Source organism: Spea bombifrons, chromosome 5, assembly GCF_027358695.1.
Source record: "Spea bombifrons isolate aSpeBom1 chromosome 5, aSpeBom1.2.pri, whole genome shotgun sequence".
In the NCBI taxonomy this organism is placed as follows: Eukaryota; Metazoa; Chordata; class Amphibia; order Anura; family Pelobatidae; genus Spea; species Spea bombifrons.
In genome coordinates this window covers 96,083,200-96,100,310 of record NC_071091.1, presented here as the reverse complement: position 1 = coordinate 96,100,310, position 17,111 = coordinate 96,083,200, and the positions used below count along the sequence as shown (strand labels likewise).

The 17,111-nt window shown below is 38.4% G+C and overlaps 1 protein-coding gene across 1 annotated transcript in view; it reads right to left on the bottom strand.

Moving 5' to 3' along the window:
• Positions 1–17,111, bottom strand: part of VPS13B (vacuolar protein sorting 13 homolog B) — a 359,343-nt gene that overhangs the window by 287,289 nt on the left and 54,943 nt on the right. The window contains exons 13-16 of the mRNA XM_053466785.1: positions 16,469–16,660; positions 15,335–15,504; positions 14,123–14,317; positions 11,095–11,219 (exon numbers count right to left, since the gene is read on the bottom strand). Coding sequence (XP_053322760.1) covers positions 11,095–11,219; positions 14,123–14,317; positions 15,335–15,504; positions 16,469–16,660 — 682 coding nt within the window. The remainder of the gene's footprint in view (positions 1–11,094; positions 11,220–14,122; positions 14,318–15,334; positions 15,505–16,468; positions 16,661–17,111) is intronic.

The following is a 17,111-nucleotide window of genomic DNA, read 5'->3' as shown; positions in this document are numbered from 1 at the left end:
CCCATACGCTGACCCAGAGAAACAGGGTTACACCTGGAGACTTCTCATAATAAGGGGCAGTGAAAATGAATTAGAACATTAACATACGTTACGACATACTGGTATAGAAGGAAATGGGGTCCTGCTCTTGGGAGGATCAATTACAGATCGCATTATCGTGATATTTACTGCTTTGTATAGTTAGTACAGAATGTACAGTCTGTATATAATATCCAATTAAAGCCACAAACTCTCGAAAGCAAATTGTGGTTTTCAAAATAAACAGTCATTCAACAAACAATGTATTTATAGAGCAACAAACTACGTGAAAGTACCCCAATTATGGAACACCTTAAAAGTCAAACTCATTCAGATTCCGGGGTGCTAATCAAATGACCAACATACACACACAACAAAGCAAAAGGTCAGAGCACACCCGACAAACATTATTTAAAAGCTCCTTGGTAAGCAATGTAGCCATGTAAAATTAGATAGAACTCACCAAAATTGGGGTACATTGGCTGAGCAATATATGGCAATAAAGTGTGATGGAATCCCCAATATTTATGCCTCAGGTGCTTTTAAACCAGGGGTGGGCAATTAATTTTCCCATGGGGCCACATGAGAAATTGGAATGGTTTTAGAGGGCCAGACCTCTACAAACTACAAACTCCGAAGCCTTGTCCATTTTGTTAACTTATGTGCTGTTTAATAAAGTTATTCAAGCCTACGTCATTGGTAGAGGTGCTTGAATAAGTAAGGCCTGAATAACTATTAGCACAGCACAGAAGTGAACAAAATGAACAAGGCTTCGGAGTGCATACCGTATTTTTCGCTCTATAAGACGCACCTGCTGATAAGACGCACCTAGATTTTAGAGGAGAAAAAAAAGGAAAAAATATTTTGAGCTAAAAAATGGGCTAAAATATTTATTACAATAACTGAATAAGCTATGAACACAGTAAGACACACGCAGTAAGACACACACAGACACAGTAAGACACACACAGACACAGTAAGACACACACAGACACAGTGAGACACACACAGACACAGTAAGACACACACAGACACAGTAAGACACACAGACACAGTGAGACACACACAGACACAGTGAGACACACACAGACACAGTAAGACACACACAGACACAGTAAGACACACACAGACACAGTGAGACACACACAGACACAGTGAGACACACACAGACACAGTGAGACACACACAGACACAGTAAGATACACACACACACAGTAAGACACACACACAAACACAGTAAGACACACACACACAGTAAGACCTCCCTCCCTAACCCCCCTTCTCAGTATCTCCCCTCTAACTCCCTAACCCCCCCTTCTCAGGATCTCCCCCCCCGCCCCGGTCACTTACCTTAAACTCCTGTGTTGGAAGCGTGAGGCGTTTGTCTCGGGTGCCGGCGCTTCACTGCTGATCGCCGGCGTCTGACGTCATATGCCGGCGCCCAGCGTAAAGCGCCGGCACCCGAGACAAACGCTTCCAACACAGGAGTTTAAGGTAAGTGACCGGGGCGGGGGGACACACCGGACTCATTGGTGAGTCACCAGGACACTCTTTGCGGGCCGGTCCGAGCTATTCAGCGGGCCGGATGTGGCCCGCGGGCCGTGCTTTGCCCAGGTCTGTTTTAAACAGTCAAGAAGTACACTTACATGTCGTTCAAGCTACCACAAAACTACATAAACGCAAGGAGCATGTTTTTGCAAGATATTTCTGTAACATGTTATGTTTCTGGAGGATTACTTGCATCTTTTTCCATTGCTTAATTAGGTTGTGGAAGAAAAGCCAGATGTTACAATTACACAAATAGCAGGGGCATCTACGAATGTTTAAGACATCCGAAATAAATTAAAAATCTATAGGTCTGTAGCTGCCAGATTCAACTTTGTGAAATTAGCTAAGAAAGAAAACTAATAAATGAGTTAATTCTACTTAAATTCTCCACCTGTTCCAAAGAAAAGTTCCTTCACTCATTGCCAGAGATCTAGTATATGTTTTCTTCAATCGCTGTTCAGTACAAACAGTACATACAGACTGAATGCTAGTTAAGAAGGCTGCCTGCATGGGGTGCCGTTTTGAAAAAGAAAAACATTCATCTATGTAACTATTATACACAAAACACAAAGTATCCCCTCAAAATCAACGCCCATCGAGCATATGCCAACTAAATAAAGCATATGTATTACAGCACCTTGTTAGTTGGCCACAGGTGCGGATTAACAATGGGGCAATTGGAGTCACTGCAACAAAAGCTAATAGGAGTCATGAGTTAGCAAACCTGGAATGACATCATCAAAAACAGGATTGGAGGTGTGCTTTAGAGCTACTTTGACATAAATTAAGAAAAAACATTTTTTTCAAACATTTAGAATTTTGCTATTGTCAAGAAACCCGGGCTGATGTGTGTGCACATATATATACACATATATACACATACACACACATTTACTGTACATATATATTCCGGAGCGGACCAACTGGACAACTGTAGACTGAGTAAAAATGGTATATATATATATATATATATATATATATATAGGTATTCTTTTTGTTAAATTAGACCGTGAAAAGATGCTTTTATGTATATCAATACATTTTACCACAAGCAAGGACACTGGATAACTAAACATTAAAAAAGGAAGCTTAACCTAATATAAAAATTCTATAAAATTAGACAATGTTATACATGAAATTATGTCTGTCAGGAATGCTAAATTAATTATTTGGTAAGATGACGCAGCATTACATTGAAAGATTATTAAGATGTTTTCTGGCCTAGATTTACTTCCTATAATAAGACTTGACTATACATATGATCACCTTAAAAAACCTGTAAAGAATAGTAAAGAATATTCAGTAAAGAATATTCTACCAATCTAGCACAAGTAAAAATAAATTTCTTGCATACTCAGAAAGAGCTATAATTAAATGTGCTAAAATGGCTTTGGAGTATTGCATATAAAATATACAGTAATATCAACACTGCAGCCAAAATGAAATGAAAACAATCTATTGCTCCAGAACTACCGAGGATAAAGTTACTTTTACATGCTCTTAGACAAAACATTCTAAAGAACATTTTAGAATCATCGTGGTTGTTAAAGAAATAGCCCTGTAACTGCTTTTCTCAGGTGTGCTGTGTTTCTGCACACAGATCATCCACAGAGATGCTCGGAAAAGTAAGTCAACGGGCCTTGAAAACATGGACAGTCAGCCAAGACCTTGGTTGGTCTTCTTGTTTCCATTCCTCGGAGACTGTATGTCAGTCTAAAACGTTATCAAGTTACAGCCCGTTTCACACTAATGTTTCCTAACCCAGGTCATGGACTGAGTTACTGCGTTTCTGCTGATCAGCCAGAGAAAGCTGCTTAGAATCTTCTTGACCCTTGAACAGCTTGATTTCTGAACTTGCTTACCCCATGGAAAGGTATTAAGTGAATGTACTGTTCTCCGGCTTACGCAGCATTGTGTCTTATTTGTCTGCTACCAAATATCAAAGATCCTTTCAAGATCACTCAGAAGGATGTTTTCTTTGACAGTGTGCCAGGCATATATTATTATATATATTAACCTCTTTTTAGGCTTTTATAGTTTCCAAGTATCAAATGGGGTATACAATGTTATATACATTACCTTCTAGCACAAAGTGAGACACACAACAGAATATGTTGCCAAGCACCATTTTATAGGATTTATGTGGATTAAAATTGTCCAGCTAAGCTTTATGTTATTATAATGTGGCATTACAAATGAAACATGCAAAATCAAATTAGGGGGTTTAAAAGATGAAGCTAAAAATCCAAAAATAAACATATCATTGACGAGTCTCATTATGAGAGAAAGCTGCTTTACTCTAATTAGTAATGACGACAAATGTCACTGTTTAAGTGCAAGAAAAAAAGTTTTGTTCATCAATTCCCTCCCTCCTAAAAATACTCCATGTTAGACTTCATTTAAATATCACCGAAGGGTCCACAAGAGGTTCCTCCTAGACATTTCAAACAAAACTGGCACACAATGGTTTTAACTGATTGAAAAAATATACATATAGAAAAACAACTGATTTCAAATGCATCTAAGCCCAAAAAACATTATTTTGTCTGGTCGTTACAATTGGGTTACGTTTATGTTAGTTACAACAGCCCAATTTATACATACACAAACAAGTGGGTGAAGGACACTTTGTGGTCATCAAGTCTACAAGGACAGTCTTATTTTTAAACATTTCATCCTTCTATACATCACCCAGATAATTACTCAAATGGCATTGATCCTACAGCTGTTTAAATATTTTTACTTAGCATTATGTACAAATCTCGATGGAGCTGTATTACATGCTACAGACATCTCGACTCTCCACAGCACAAGGCAACTTCTTCTCACCATCAATCAGATATGTATATTAATCATAACTGAATTCTACAAAGAGTGTTGGCTTCCAAAAGCTTCTAGCAGATGAAAGGCTGCCTGGGAGGAACGCTCTGATCAGACAATAGGAAAGATAGACAGACAAAACACATTAAGTCCACATTATGGTACTAGTAAGGCCCTTTCTGGCATACATACCAAGAGTCCTTCTTCAAAAAACAAACTGAGAGCAGAGCCCCCCAGTGGTCAATGGCACTTCTTGTGTGTATGTGTGAGACTATTGATCAAGCGGGTGCTTACACATGTGTTACACACATAGTATATATATATATATATGTGTATATTAAATGTATAAGCATATAATAGTGTATTTTATATATATTATACATCATTTTTTTAGCAGGTCACATCTTTGAACTGTAAAAAAAAACAATTTCAGAATATTTTAATTACAATAATAATTACACTATCACTCGACAGGCTATGCTTAACAAACCAACACCAGCAGAACAGTAACATTATAAATGCTGCCCAAAAAACTGGAACAAACCAGATTTAAAATGCCCTTAGAAACACATGCACGCATCATTTAGGTCTAGCTGAAGACAGACTGTTACTTCAAAGCCTACAGGGTAAGACTGCTTGAAATTGACTACAGATTGACCAATTTGCAGTAAAAATGCGAGTGCCTTCCATCCCGTCACCTGTTTCCCTGTCAGAATGCCTTTTTCATCAGTTCATTCGACATAGCTTATCTTTTGTCTGGTTGCTAGAGTTCAAAAGTAAATCTAATCATAAACCGTGTGCTACAAACTCACATTGCAAAGAAAAAAGACCCCGAAACACAAAGTGCACTTAACCCATTTTAAACCAAAGAAAAATAAAATGCGTCTCCAATTGGACCAAATGTACAGGAACACAGAATAGTAAAATATCTAAACCCCTAAAGACAGGAGACAGACCACAAACACACGACAATCAGAGCATTGTACTCTGACCACTCCAACAGAACAAAACATATCTATCTATCTAGATTATATTATATATACATACACATACACACAAACACACATATACACACTATATGGACAAAAGTATCGGGACAGCTGACCATTACACCAACAGGGACTTTTACGACATCACATCCTAAATACAGACAGTAATATGTAGTTGGTCCCCCATTTCCGCTATAACAGCTTCCACTCTTCTGGGAAGGCTTTCCACCAGATTTTTGGGTGTTTCTGTGGGAATTTTTGCCCATTCATCCAGTAGAGTATTTGTGAGGTCAGACACTGACGAGAAGTCCTGGCTCGCAATCTCCATTCCTGTTTATCCCAAAGGTGTTGGATGGGGTTGAGGTCAGGGCTCTGTGCGGCCGACCAAGTTCTTCCACACCAAACTCATTCAACCATGTCTTTATGGACCTTGCTTTGTGTACCATTATTTGGACAAAAGTATTGGGACACACCTGAAACATTGAAATCAAGGGTTGGGCCCCTTACTTCCAGGGAAGGAAAATTGTAATGCTGCGACATACCAAGACATTTTGGACAATGCTCTGCTTCCAACTTTGTGGGAACAGTTTGGGGAAAGTTCTTTTCTGTTCCAGCATGACTGTGCCCCAGTGCACAAAGCAAGGTCCATAAAGACATGGTTGGATGAATTTGGTGTGAAAGAATTTGACTGCCCGTGAGCTTGCAATCTAGCCTTATGGCACTTTACAGGCAGGAATGGTGGGCTTTTGAGGGCGCTCGTGAGCTTACAATCTAAAGGAATAGTATGTTGAAACAAAAGGAGGGGTAAAAATACCTCCACCACAAATCCTCTGATTATACATATTTATATTTCCCCTAGATTCCCTTTTGTATAAACTAAGACAACTATAACATTCAGGTCATATTAGTACAGGTCAAAGACATTATTAATCAAAAATAAAAACTCATAACCCAGTTATATATATATATATATATATGAGAATAAACTGAACGTCCTTATAAAATGCTAGAGGACCAAATCACAATGTGAAAGTGCTTTGTTTTTTCTTTTCTAAATGCAGTACAATTTAGTAAACAAGTTGAACATACAAACACATATATAAATTACAGATAAAATTAGAAAGATGTGCATTGATGCCTCCCACTGTGTGCCTTATGTGGTTTTACAAACATAGACATCATAAAACCCCTTCTATTGCTGTCAAACGAAGTCAACACTAACAAAACCAACATGGGCCACCCAGATTTCGGTTGTTCGGTGGTAGAAGAAGAAGGAGAGAGCTGCGGATGCTAATGGGCCTGAGATATGATCATCTTCACGTACAATCTCTTCCAGTAGCAGGGAGCTTCTGGAAAACTTTGATATCCTAACAAAGCCATATGCATGATTAGAAGCTGATAACAACCAATTGGCCCATCCTAATCAGCCCATTTTACATACATACTCCTAATACAGCACACCTCACGTCATCTGTGCTTTGATCACCCCCAATGGGCTGTTGGGGGATGGGATCAGGTGTTAATGGAAAAAAAAGTTTGACCCTGGTTGCTTAAAAAGAATGAATAACAGCAGAGTCTCTCTGTGTAATTACAACTAACTTATCTCTCCAGTGCAAGGATGTTAATATGCATGTAAACGGCCCTGCATCGTCCATCTTGGGAGATAAGAATTAATGAAAGCTTTTGTACAGTGTGACCTTTTAAGCAAACAAGGAAGTGCCGCGAGATAAGAATAGTAAGAGTGCTGGACACAATGTGAGACTGCAATCTAGTGAAAGCAAACAGTTGTATAAGTGCCTTCATTGCAACTTTTAGCATTTCCATGCCAATCCAGACACTTCTATTAACTTTTTACGCCCCGCTGGTGACAGCAGAGCCTGCAAGGTAACAGGGAATGTGCTAATGTCAGTAAGTATTGGTTCAGGACAGTAAGCCTGGCTTGGGGTAGCTGGCCGTCTGCATACCAACAGATAACACCCTGCCAGATATTACACTCTGATGGATACAGTGGAACAAGGGTAAGCTTAGTGTGATATCCACCGCTCACTGAGTGCTGGCCTAACTCATCCTAAACGTATTCCCACAACACCTTATCAAACTAAATTCTAGAATACTGTGTATTTAATCAAGCCCAGACCCTGCATCATTAAGGATCACCATACATTGATTCTAGGCCTTTTGGCCAAGATCAAGCGTAGTCTCCTCTGAGAGACGCAGACACCTGGTCCTCTGGCCTTAAGGTCAAGGTAGCTTTTGAGCCCCCAGAGAGGTACAACCTGGACACGGTCCACGCTTTTTATTAGGTGGAGGGGTACACCAGTCTGGAACTGCGGATTAGCACACATCTACTCTGGTACTTTGACTGGCTGCTGAAGGTATGTTTAATGCCAATCAGCTGTGGTCAGGAATGGCATTTTTTTTATTCTTCCATCATGTATTGTACTTTCACTTGTAAAACTATTATTCTTTTCACTTTTTGACTGAAGGCTGATATTTGACATGGTTTTGCACTTAAGTGGACCCTGGTCCCTTAACATTTAGCATTTTGGCTGGCATCTCTCCTAGACTTATGTTGTCACCCCCTTCAGATGGCGACTAAGAAGATCCAGCCTTCCAACTGGCCTTTTCGGTGAGAGAGGAAAGGGGTCAAATTTAACCTTTAGTCCAAGGTGGCTTAGTTTTCATTTCTACACAGCTAAGGATTGTACCTCAGGCTTATTATTATTACTATAACATTGTTTTATATAGCGGCATCATATTCAGCAGCACTGTACTATGGGTAAACAGGACATATAGCAAATAATATAACAATTTGATTTACAGAAATGAGGGCCCTGCTCCACAATTTAAATCTTAATCATTTAAAAATCAGGATGAGGCTGTAAAAATAAGGTCTGTCTATATGTGGAAATTCTAGGTTGTTAACCTCAAAAGAATTGGACAGTATTTAACAGTTTAGGGTGGAATATAGAATATAGCTTGATTTATTTTCCACTTCGATGATAGGTTTCCATAGAAGCATCGCAAAGATAAATGAAGACAAATAAATATACACATACAGTTGTGTTCATATAAATAAACAGACAAGACCTAGAATAAAGAGATAAGACTCTGAAAATTATCATTAGGCTGGTTTAATTGTCCCATATTTCAAAGTTATGTCGTAAAATGCTGATAAAAAGCCAGCGGGGTCTAAATATCTTACCCCCTATTTAGGGAATTTGAAATCTATGCAGGACACTACAAACTCAATCTGAACTGCTCCGATGCTGATTTATGTGAGAAATAAAGTTAGGATTTTCACTGTTAACTCAAAACATACTACCTGAGGGATTCTGTAACAGTTCATAAATTTCTTTTTTTTTTTTTATTTATTTTTTAGGGTAAAAAAAAAACACACACACACACATAAGCTGCGCTCCCCTCCTCCCCTCCTGGAAGAAACAGAAGAACATATGTAACATCACATGTGTGTACTGTTAGGAGGGGAAAGTAAAATGTGAAACTGCGCATAAAGCAGGTGGTATAATATGGAGAAGTGACTCAGAGTTTAATGACATTACCAGGTTATTCTTGCACACTAATTCTTACTCGCTGTATGACTTCAATGGGGCTCTCAGTACTCACGCTGACTTCGATTTAGTTCAAGTGCTATATGATGCATTTCATCTGGAGTTTTATTCACTTCAAACTACACTTCATTTAAGTGGGCTGCTGCTCTACTCATTTATTTTCCTACTTTTATTGGCCAAGCGTTGCTATTGTGGCGTTTACATAACAGAGCGGCGCGATGCACTGTTTGGATTCCCAGTCGAGGTGTCTGGATCGCTGACAGACAGAAAGCATAGCGAGAAGATAGATCCCTTACAGCGTGAAACACTCCCTGTAACAAGATACTAGGAGTTCAGAGAGCGGGGCAGCCAGGTGAAAAAAAGTCACTAAAATTAAACATTCACCATTGACAAGATCGACTAAAACGTTAATGTATTGAAAGCCTGTATTCCATAGCGCTATACAGCTGTAACAAGTAGTAAATTACATGACTTACAGAAACAGAGTTTTTTCGTGTCATTTCTTATACAATGAAACTTGTTACCTAGAGAAACATTTTAAAAATGCCTATACATTGTAACATTGTTGAAATGTTTCTGAATCAGGGTAATTTTACCCGACAGAACAATAATGGCATTTGATTATCACCTTCTATTATAAAGCCTAACAAAACTTTCTTTGAACGTTAGACTTCTTCTCAGAAATACTCACACACACATAATATTATACATATATAAACATACATACATAAACAGAATCACTCAGCATGAACAGAATATAAAAAAATGGGGTGGGGGAATTTCTACGCTGGGATAATAATACGTAGATAAATGGTTTAGCCTCTACCTATAAGTATAATATATTAGCTGAGTATTCATAATATTCCCATGACAGTCAAATGTTTTTGCTCTCCAATAATGTGCTCATCATGTTGCAAAAGTAATAACACCCCTTCTCTTGCACACAGGGTAAAGTGTAATTACCAAAACCGCCTGCAGGCACTAGTGGGTTTGCTATGGCAATCTCCAGCCTTTTTGGGATTATAGGGAGTTGGACTACCTTACTGCGAAAAAGCATTTGGTGCATTGGCCCCTTTCCCATTTCAAGCAGCAATCAGTAGCGTTAACTTCAGACCATGGAAGAGGAGTCGTTCTACAGCTCTGGAGCTGCAGCTTCTCCCTGTGTTTTTAATCTTTTAAAGAATGCATAAAAAAAGTACTTCTTATATGTATTCTTCTTTAACAAGGCTGTCTGTGACATTAAATAGTTTCTTTAACATAAGGTGGGAAGGGTGCATTGCATAACCCTTGACTTCAAGCAGCTAAAAGGTAACAATGCACAAGCGCAGGTCAGTTATTTAAAATTCATTACTGAACACTGTACACCAAGTTATTCCACTGACACCTCAGTGTTTTTCACCCTGAACAACCTACTGCTGTTTACAGGCGTATTCAAGGCATAGCCGCTGCGGTGACAGCAGGATAGCAAGAGCTTGTTAAACAACAACATAAAAAAGACAAAACACTAGCACTAGGTCTTAAAACAACACTTTAAATAAAACCGAGTGGCTTCTGGCTGGGATGTTTTACTTCTCCCTTTTCCTTGCATACTGAGGGCACACTGTGCACGCTGACACTTTAAACAAGAGGTGTGATTCTTTAAATGTGCTGGGTAAACAAGCTGCGCTGTGTTATACTATGTTAAAGGAGCACAAACTCCGCAGGGAGCCTGGCTGACCTCCCCAAACTAAAGCAAACAATCATCAGATCACTCTGGAATTCCTAATGTCATCTCGTATTTTGACAGTGGCAGATCTATAAGGAAATAAATTTGGAGTCGTTTCTGGGAATGGAGTTTTATAAAGCCTTAAGAGTTTGCATAAGAAGGAGTCAAGAAGAACAAAGAACATGGAACTTGTATATGGGATGCGAGTTGAGTCTAGCACTGTGTGCAGGGTGCAATTGTTAGTACGTGTGAAAGTGCGGTCTTTTAGGCGCACACTAATGTCCCCGAATAAAACTCAACAATGAATGGGTTACTTTTAATACACAGATCTGAAACTGAGCAAGTGAAACGGGCAAATGGAGTTAGTGATATAAATGTGGCCAGCTCTTAACCTTTTTCATGCAAACAATGAACTCGAGTATGCAGAACCTTCCACGCTTACCAGTGCTGCGGGAGTCTGAGAAGTTTGCCATACACAGCGGTGCTAAAGGAGGGTATCACCGGAACAGGAGGGCAGTACGCGCCTTTACTGCTGAGATATGCGAGTCCAGCTTGAAAACCAAATACCTGGAATGCAAAGGAAAAAAAACTATTATGTGAAGGGACAGAAAGTGAGACTGCGATATACAAAACAAACTTGAAACTTAAATTACCTTCTTAAGGGTCATTTGAGAAAGCTCAGTAATGCATGTTCCAATAAAACATTTGCATACAATTACGAAATCATATCACTTGTACAATGTGAAAGCAGGGCCCTCTTTATTGGATTATTCAATTTCCACCATTTCCTATTTATTTATTTATTTAAGTTTTATGTAAAACGTGTAAACTGCTGATGCTACATATCTTACATAGATTACGTAGCACGATTACAATAGACGAGAGTGAAAATTAACAACCGGCAATATCATTTACGCACGTAAGGTGGAGAAGAGGGCCCTGCTCTTATGAGCTTACAACCTATTCATAGAATATCTTTATATCAGTTCACCAGTATTACAATACAATTATAAATACATTCACCAGGACTAGAAATAAAAAGGGATATTTAATACACTCTGAGTCTACTTATTAAACTGACCTATTCACTTATTGGTCATTTATGAATTTAGGGGAAAATCCCATTTTAAAACCATTTTACACTGATGTCATCCAGCAACATCTCTTTTTTCAGCAAGCAGAACTTGCAGAAAATTAAGTATGAAATATAAAACGTATTCATTGCTTTTTTAGATCTATAATCTGACATGTAAATAATCGGATGCACTCTCAAGCCCAGTAGTGATCAACAACATGTTTTGGCATTTAACGTAGTCAGAGATATCTTTGCCTTAAGAGCTTACAATCAAGGTGGGAAAACATATTTAAACAAAAATGATTGACGAGGACAGAGGAGTCAGACGTAAATAATTAGTTATCTGTTATCACTTCAGAGAGGAAGCTGAAGCAAACTTTTGTTCGAAGAATGCAAACCGAAAAAAAAAAGGCCAGCAGGTAATGTACATAGTCTGTGACTGGAAGATTAACGAGTCAAACGCTTGTTACTACAAGGGGTAGAACGGGACACCGCAGCCTAAATGGAGCGCAGTAATGGGGGTGCAACAGCAGCGTCAAAGAAGAGGCTGATGTAGCAATTCTTATTAGATTTTTTTCTCATCGCCGGATTGACATTATAGATATTAAGGGTCCTGTTTCACTTCACATTAACTAAGTTTCCGTTGTGTTCGGAACAAACCCTTAGCAGATCCATGGTGGGATTCTTTAATCTGAAGGTCTATTAACATAAAACCTAGAAATGGCTATTTTCTGCAGGGCTGGTGAGCACTTGCTTGTTACGGCCAGTCTACCAGCCATTTATTCTGCGATATAAATTGACAGCTTGTTCTTTAATGGCTGGCCTACTTTGCTTTTTCAAAAGAAGAAGGGAAATGACGTAGAGGAGAAAGCTAAGATCTCACAACATCAGGTCTATAAAATGCATACAGTCAGATTGTATCAATTTCTATAAACGTGCAATAAACTTTACAAGTCTTACTTTGTACTTTCTCAATGAGAGGGGCACTGCAGCAGCACAACGGGTCAAGGCTATTAATTTTTTTTTATTTTTATTTTTTATTTTTTTTAACTATGTCGATTTAGGGAAAGAGATTTTGGGGTCACTTGAGTTGAAAAATGTTACTTTATTTTTTGTATTCCAGCAAAAAAGTATAACACACTTAGCCAGTGTTCTAATTAGATTATGAATTGCCCTTAGCGCTTGCATCTTTCTTAAAGTGTTAATGATTTATTACACTTCATAAACCAGAACAGCATGTTTTACAATATTTCCCCAAACATCTATCCTAAAAAGACCTGTTGAGGTCCATAATTGGTTCCATGTCTGCATACATATGAACTTTAGTGTTTCCCTGGAATGATGATGTTCCAGTTCTTTGATGTCTTAGCAATTTACCTAAATGTTCTGGGTAAGCTTTCTTTGTTCCATTTTGCGGGTCAGAGGAAAATCAAGCAGTTTTTGGTTTTATAGCATAATAAAAAAAACAAAAAAAACAAGCAGAACCAAAAAGTGACTCAGCATACTCAAAAAAAAAAAAAAAAAAGGTCTAACATGAACCCAAATACACATACAAAAATGAATGAATGCCTTCCACAGTCCTAGAGCATTTGTACTACCATTACATTACTACCATATAAATAGGTACTAGTTTCATTACTGAAGTTACAATCTAGTAAAACGTACATAAAAACAACAAGTTAAAATAAATACATACTTTAATTAAAACAGGACTATTCTATTTTACTGGGCATCCATGGGATCTAGGGGGTGCGAAAAGAACGCCCTTATCAAAGGCATCCATTCGGCACCAGTAACGTAAACCAGTTAACACTTTGCGCTGTGTTTGTAGTTCTGGAAGCTCTACACACCCGTGCCGGTAATTAAACAATGATCTGATGTGTTTAGAACGGCTTCTTAATGGAAAACGTTCTGCGCTTCCTCTGGGATTTAAGATTTCCGGATTTCATGAAATTGAATAAAATCTCCCCCGATTGAGTGCATGCAGAATCTGCTAACTATGACATACATACAGCACAAATATTATTTTGGATGAGAATATTTGAGGCTGCTGCTCTCAAACTGCACATGATAAAACAAACCCATCAAGCTAACCCTGTATTGTTTTGCCTGAAATCATTCACAGAACTTTTCATGATACATCCAGAGATAAACGAGAAGCAGAACTAATACCTTTCACACTTAAGTCGTCGAATTCCACTGGCATTAAAACCAAAAGAACACAAATATAAGCAAGACCAGCAGAATATCATTTCTTACCACGTAACAATGTTTTGAGGAATACGTAGGTATGAATGCTTTTATTTATACAGATGTAGTTAGCGCTTTACAGTATAATGACGGGAGGTAGAGAAATGCAGTCGTAGAATAGGTGTAGTGGGCGCACGGACATTACCTTCAGATAGCAGTGGGCATAGCAGTGGTGAAGCAGGTTATCCGAGGGCTGGCTGAGGCTGCTCACCGTCTGGATTAGCTGTTCTGCATACATAGGTACCGAATGCTCAAAGTTGATTTTGTCGGCATGCATTCTGAAAGCAGGCAAAGGCCGAATTGCCTGGAAATTTGTTGAGTTTAATGGCCCACTGGAGTGCTAAACAGAGAAATAAAGCAAACATCATATTTCTGTAGAGCTATTTGTATGAGATGCTTCAACTCAAGCTTCACATTACAGGATTAATAGACTACAACAGATTTAGGGGGGTACGCGTTCTGATGCCAAGTTGGAAAAGTAGCGCAATCACCATAGCAACCAATGTCCCATTGCACCAGAATTGTTCTTTATACAAAACCCCACCTAGTATGTGATAAAGCACTTCTCATTCTTCCCCAAACATGGTGAAAAGAAGCCAAGTTCATCAACAAGGAACACAAATATTATTAATCAGCTGCATATCGCTGTGGGCTCTGTTTTAAGTGACATATTTCTGGACAATCGTAGGTTTCTGCTAGCAAGCTGGTGCTACCAGTATGTCGCTTTCAAGTATTATGACATGTTGCATGAATACGATTTCAGAAAAAGCCCTACTTGTCCTGAAAAAAATATATAATTCGTGTGGGTACACTAAACCAAAAAAAAAGGCCAAATATGGTTAAACAAATGCATTGGTAAAAATGGGGGGGCTACATTGTTCAGGGTGCGAAACACCCTTGGTCATGAAGAGGTTAATGATCTTGAAATGGACAGATAGGCAACATAAATAAAACCAGTATGGGATTCTGAAACTAAAAGGCATTTGAAACTAATGGTGATTGCTCTGATTGTTAAATGCTTCCTTTAAAAATTGATGATTAGATACAACTTAAATATTCTTTCTTTTCAACCAAACCTAAGCTTGTAACTCAAAAATATGGAATAACTTCAGTTCAGCTTTTCATGAGTTCCCTCTATAGTTAAGCCCTTAATTCACCAAATGGTATTCTATTACGCATAATTGGATGTCATTACAAAAGATCAAAAAGGGAAGGAAGCCATGGAGATGAGAGTGAATTAACATATGGAAGCATTTAGGTAATTAATTACTCTGTTACCTGTCAGCAAAATTCCACATTTTATACATAATCTTTACAGTTTCTGAAATAGCTACTGACAAAGTTACTGAGCTTGTACCTTGTGACCCATTATTATAGGCATTAAATGCCCAAGAAGGTTGAATTCAGCCATAGTGATTGTAATGGTGCATTTCATCAACGTCACGGAAGTCAGCCGAGTGGGAATGTATTCCTCCAAAGATGCCACTTCTTCGAAACTTGGTAAGGTTTTGCTTTCCTCTACTGTAACTGGGGAAAGAAAAGAACAGAATGAGGGTTCACGCTGAGCTACTGAATCTTTTTGGCACCTGCACATTGATCGGTCTTTAGTTACACGGTAAATGCCAAAATTATTGTATAACAAGAGGGGGGGGCATATCTTCATGTTAAGGGAGGGCGACCCAACAGAACGAAAGAAGGAATATTGTATGAGAGTGTATGGCAGTGGACAACAGATAAAAAAAAAACACTTCATTGAAATGCAAACTGACACCTTTTACCATAAATTGATATATTTATTAAAACTCCCTATAGATTCTATATTTATTTTACTTGATGACTTTGGTAACTTTCCTAAATGATTTCCTATCTTGAAGTTCTCTCCATTCTCCTTCTCCTTATTGTATAGTAGGGGAGACATAATGTAAAGGTGCTCTTCACCGACTGATGAATTTTTTTAACTTTTATAGCTAATTAGAGCAGAAGAGATCCTAGTATTTTTTTTGTCTTGATCATCATTTCAATTAGCAACACTTAATTGCTATTCCACACTAAAGCAGACTGTTAATAGTATTAGGATTAACGTGGAAAGCGCTACAGAATATGATGGCTCTATATAAAACAATAAATAATAATAATACCACTTTGAGAGTTGAATAATATGCGCAAAAGAAACTTGCTTTTTTAGTAGACTGTGGCTGTAGTCACAAAAGCTCTCCCTTTATAAACTGGTCAAAATTGGTATTTTTGCCCTGGTCAGAAACATATTGTGTCACAAACACAGAGGGGGTGAACTGCTCATGGTTTAAAAATAATTAAGACACGTTTTTAATTTTAGTTGTAATTTTGAATCTCCAAATAAGTCTTTATACGTAGCAAAGGTTATGAAAAAAAATAAAAACGTTCACGTTCTGCTACAAGCCTAGCAAATGGACGGTTAACAGATGCTCGATGGAACCTAATCACCAACAATAAAAATAATATGGAACCGTACTGGGCTTAGGAGTGCAATATGCCTCATACTCATGGTCCAAAGAACACGCTATCATCTTCATAATCCTGTGCACCGAGCTGCTGTCCAGCCGGAGATCCATGGGGCCTACGACTACACGTTTAGTGGACGTCTCCTGGAAACTGCCAGCTTCTTCAGGCTTTAAGGATGGGAAGTCCTGCTGGCTGAGGGAACCTAAGGAAATATAAAGCCACTTTTTCAGAACAACGATGTACAAGATCACGGACGTGCATCTATAAATGTTTGATCATCACTCTTCCCAAATAACGTTTATCTAAGCATTCCTCCAATCAGAATGGCTGACAACCAGATTTGAGAAGACCCAGTGCCAGAAAAATCTAATTTCTGCTGATAATGTCGAATGTAATATTTTAAGCTCATAACTATTATAGTTACAAGTCTTTTTTTTTACTTGTTGATGAAAATTGCATATCGTTGACCTGTCAAGTCTGCTAACCTGCAGGATTAAATATAGGCAGACTTTGGAACATTTACTAAACTATTTGAGAACAACCCTAGGTTCTCTCCAAGAGGGCATGGGTGAATGCTGGAGATGACCCAGCTACAAACACCTTCTCAACCTCAAGGAAAAATACAGAGGACCCACACAGCAAATAAAAGGTAA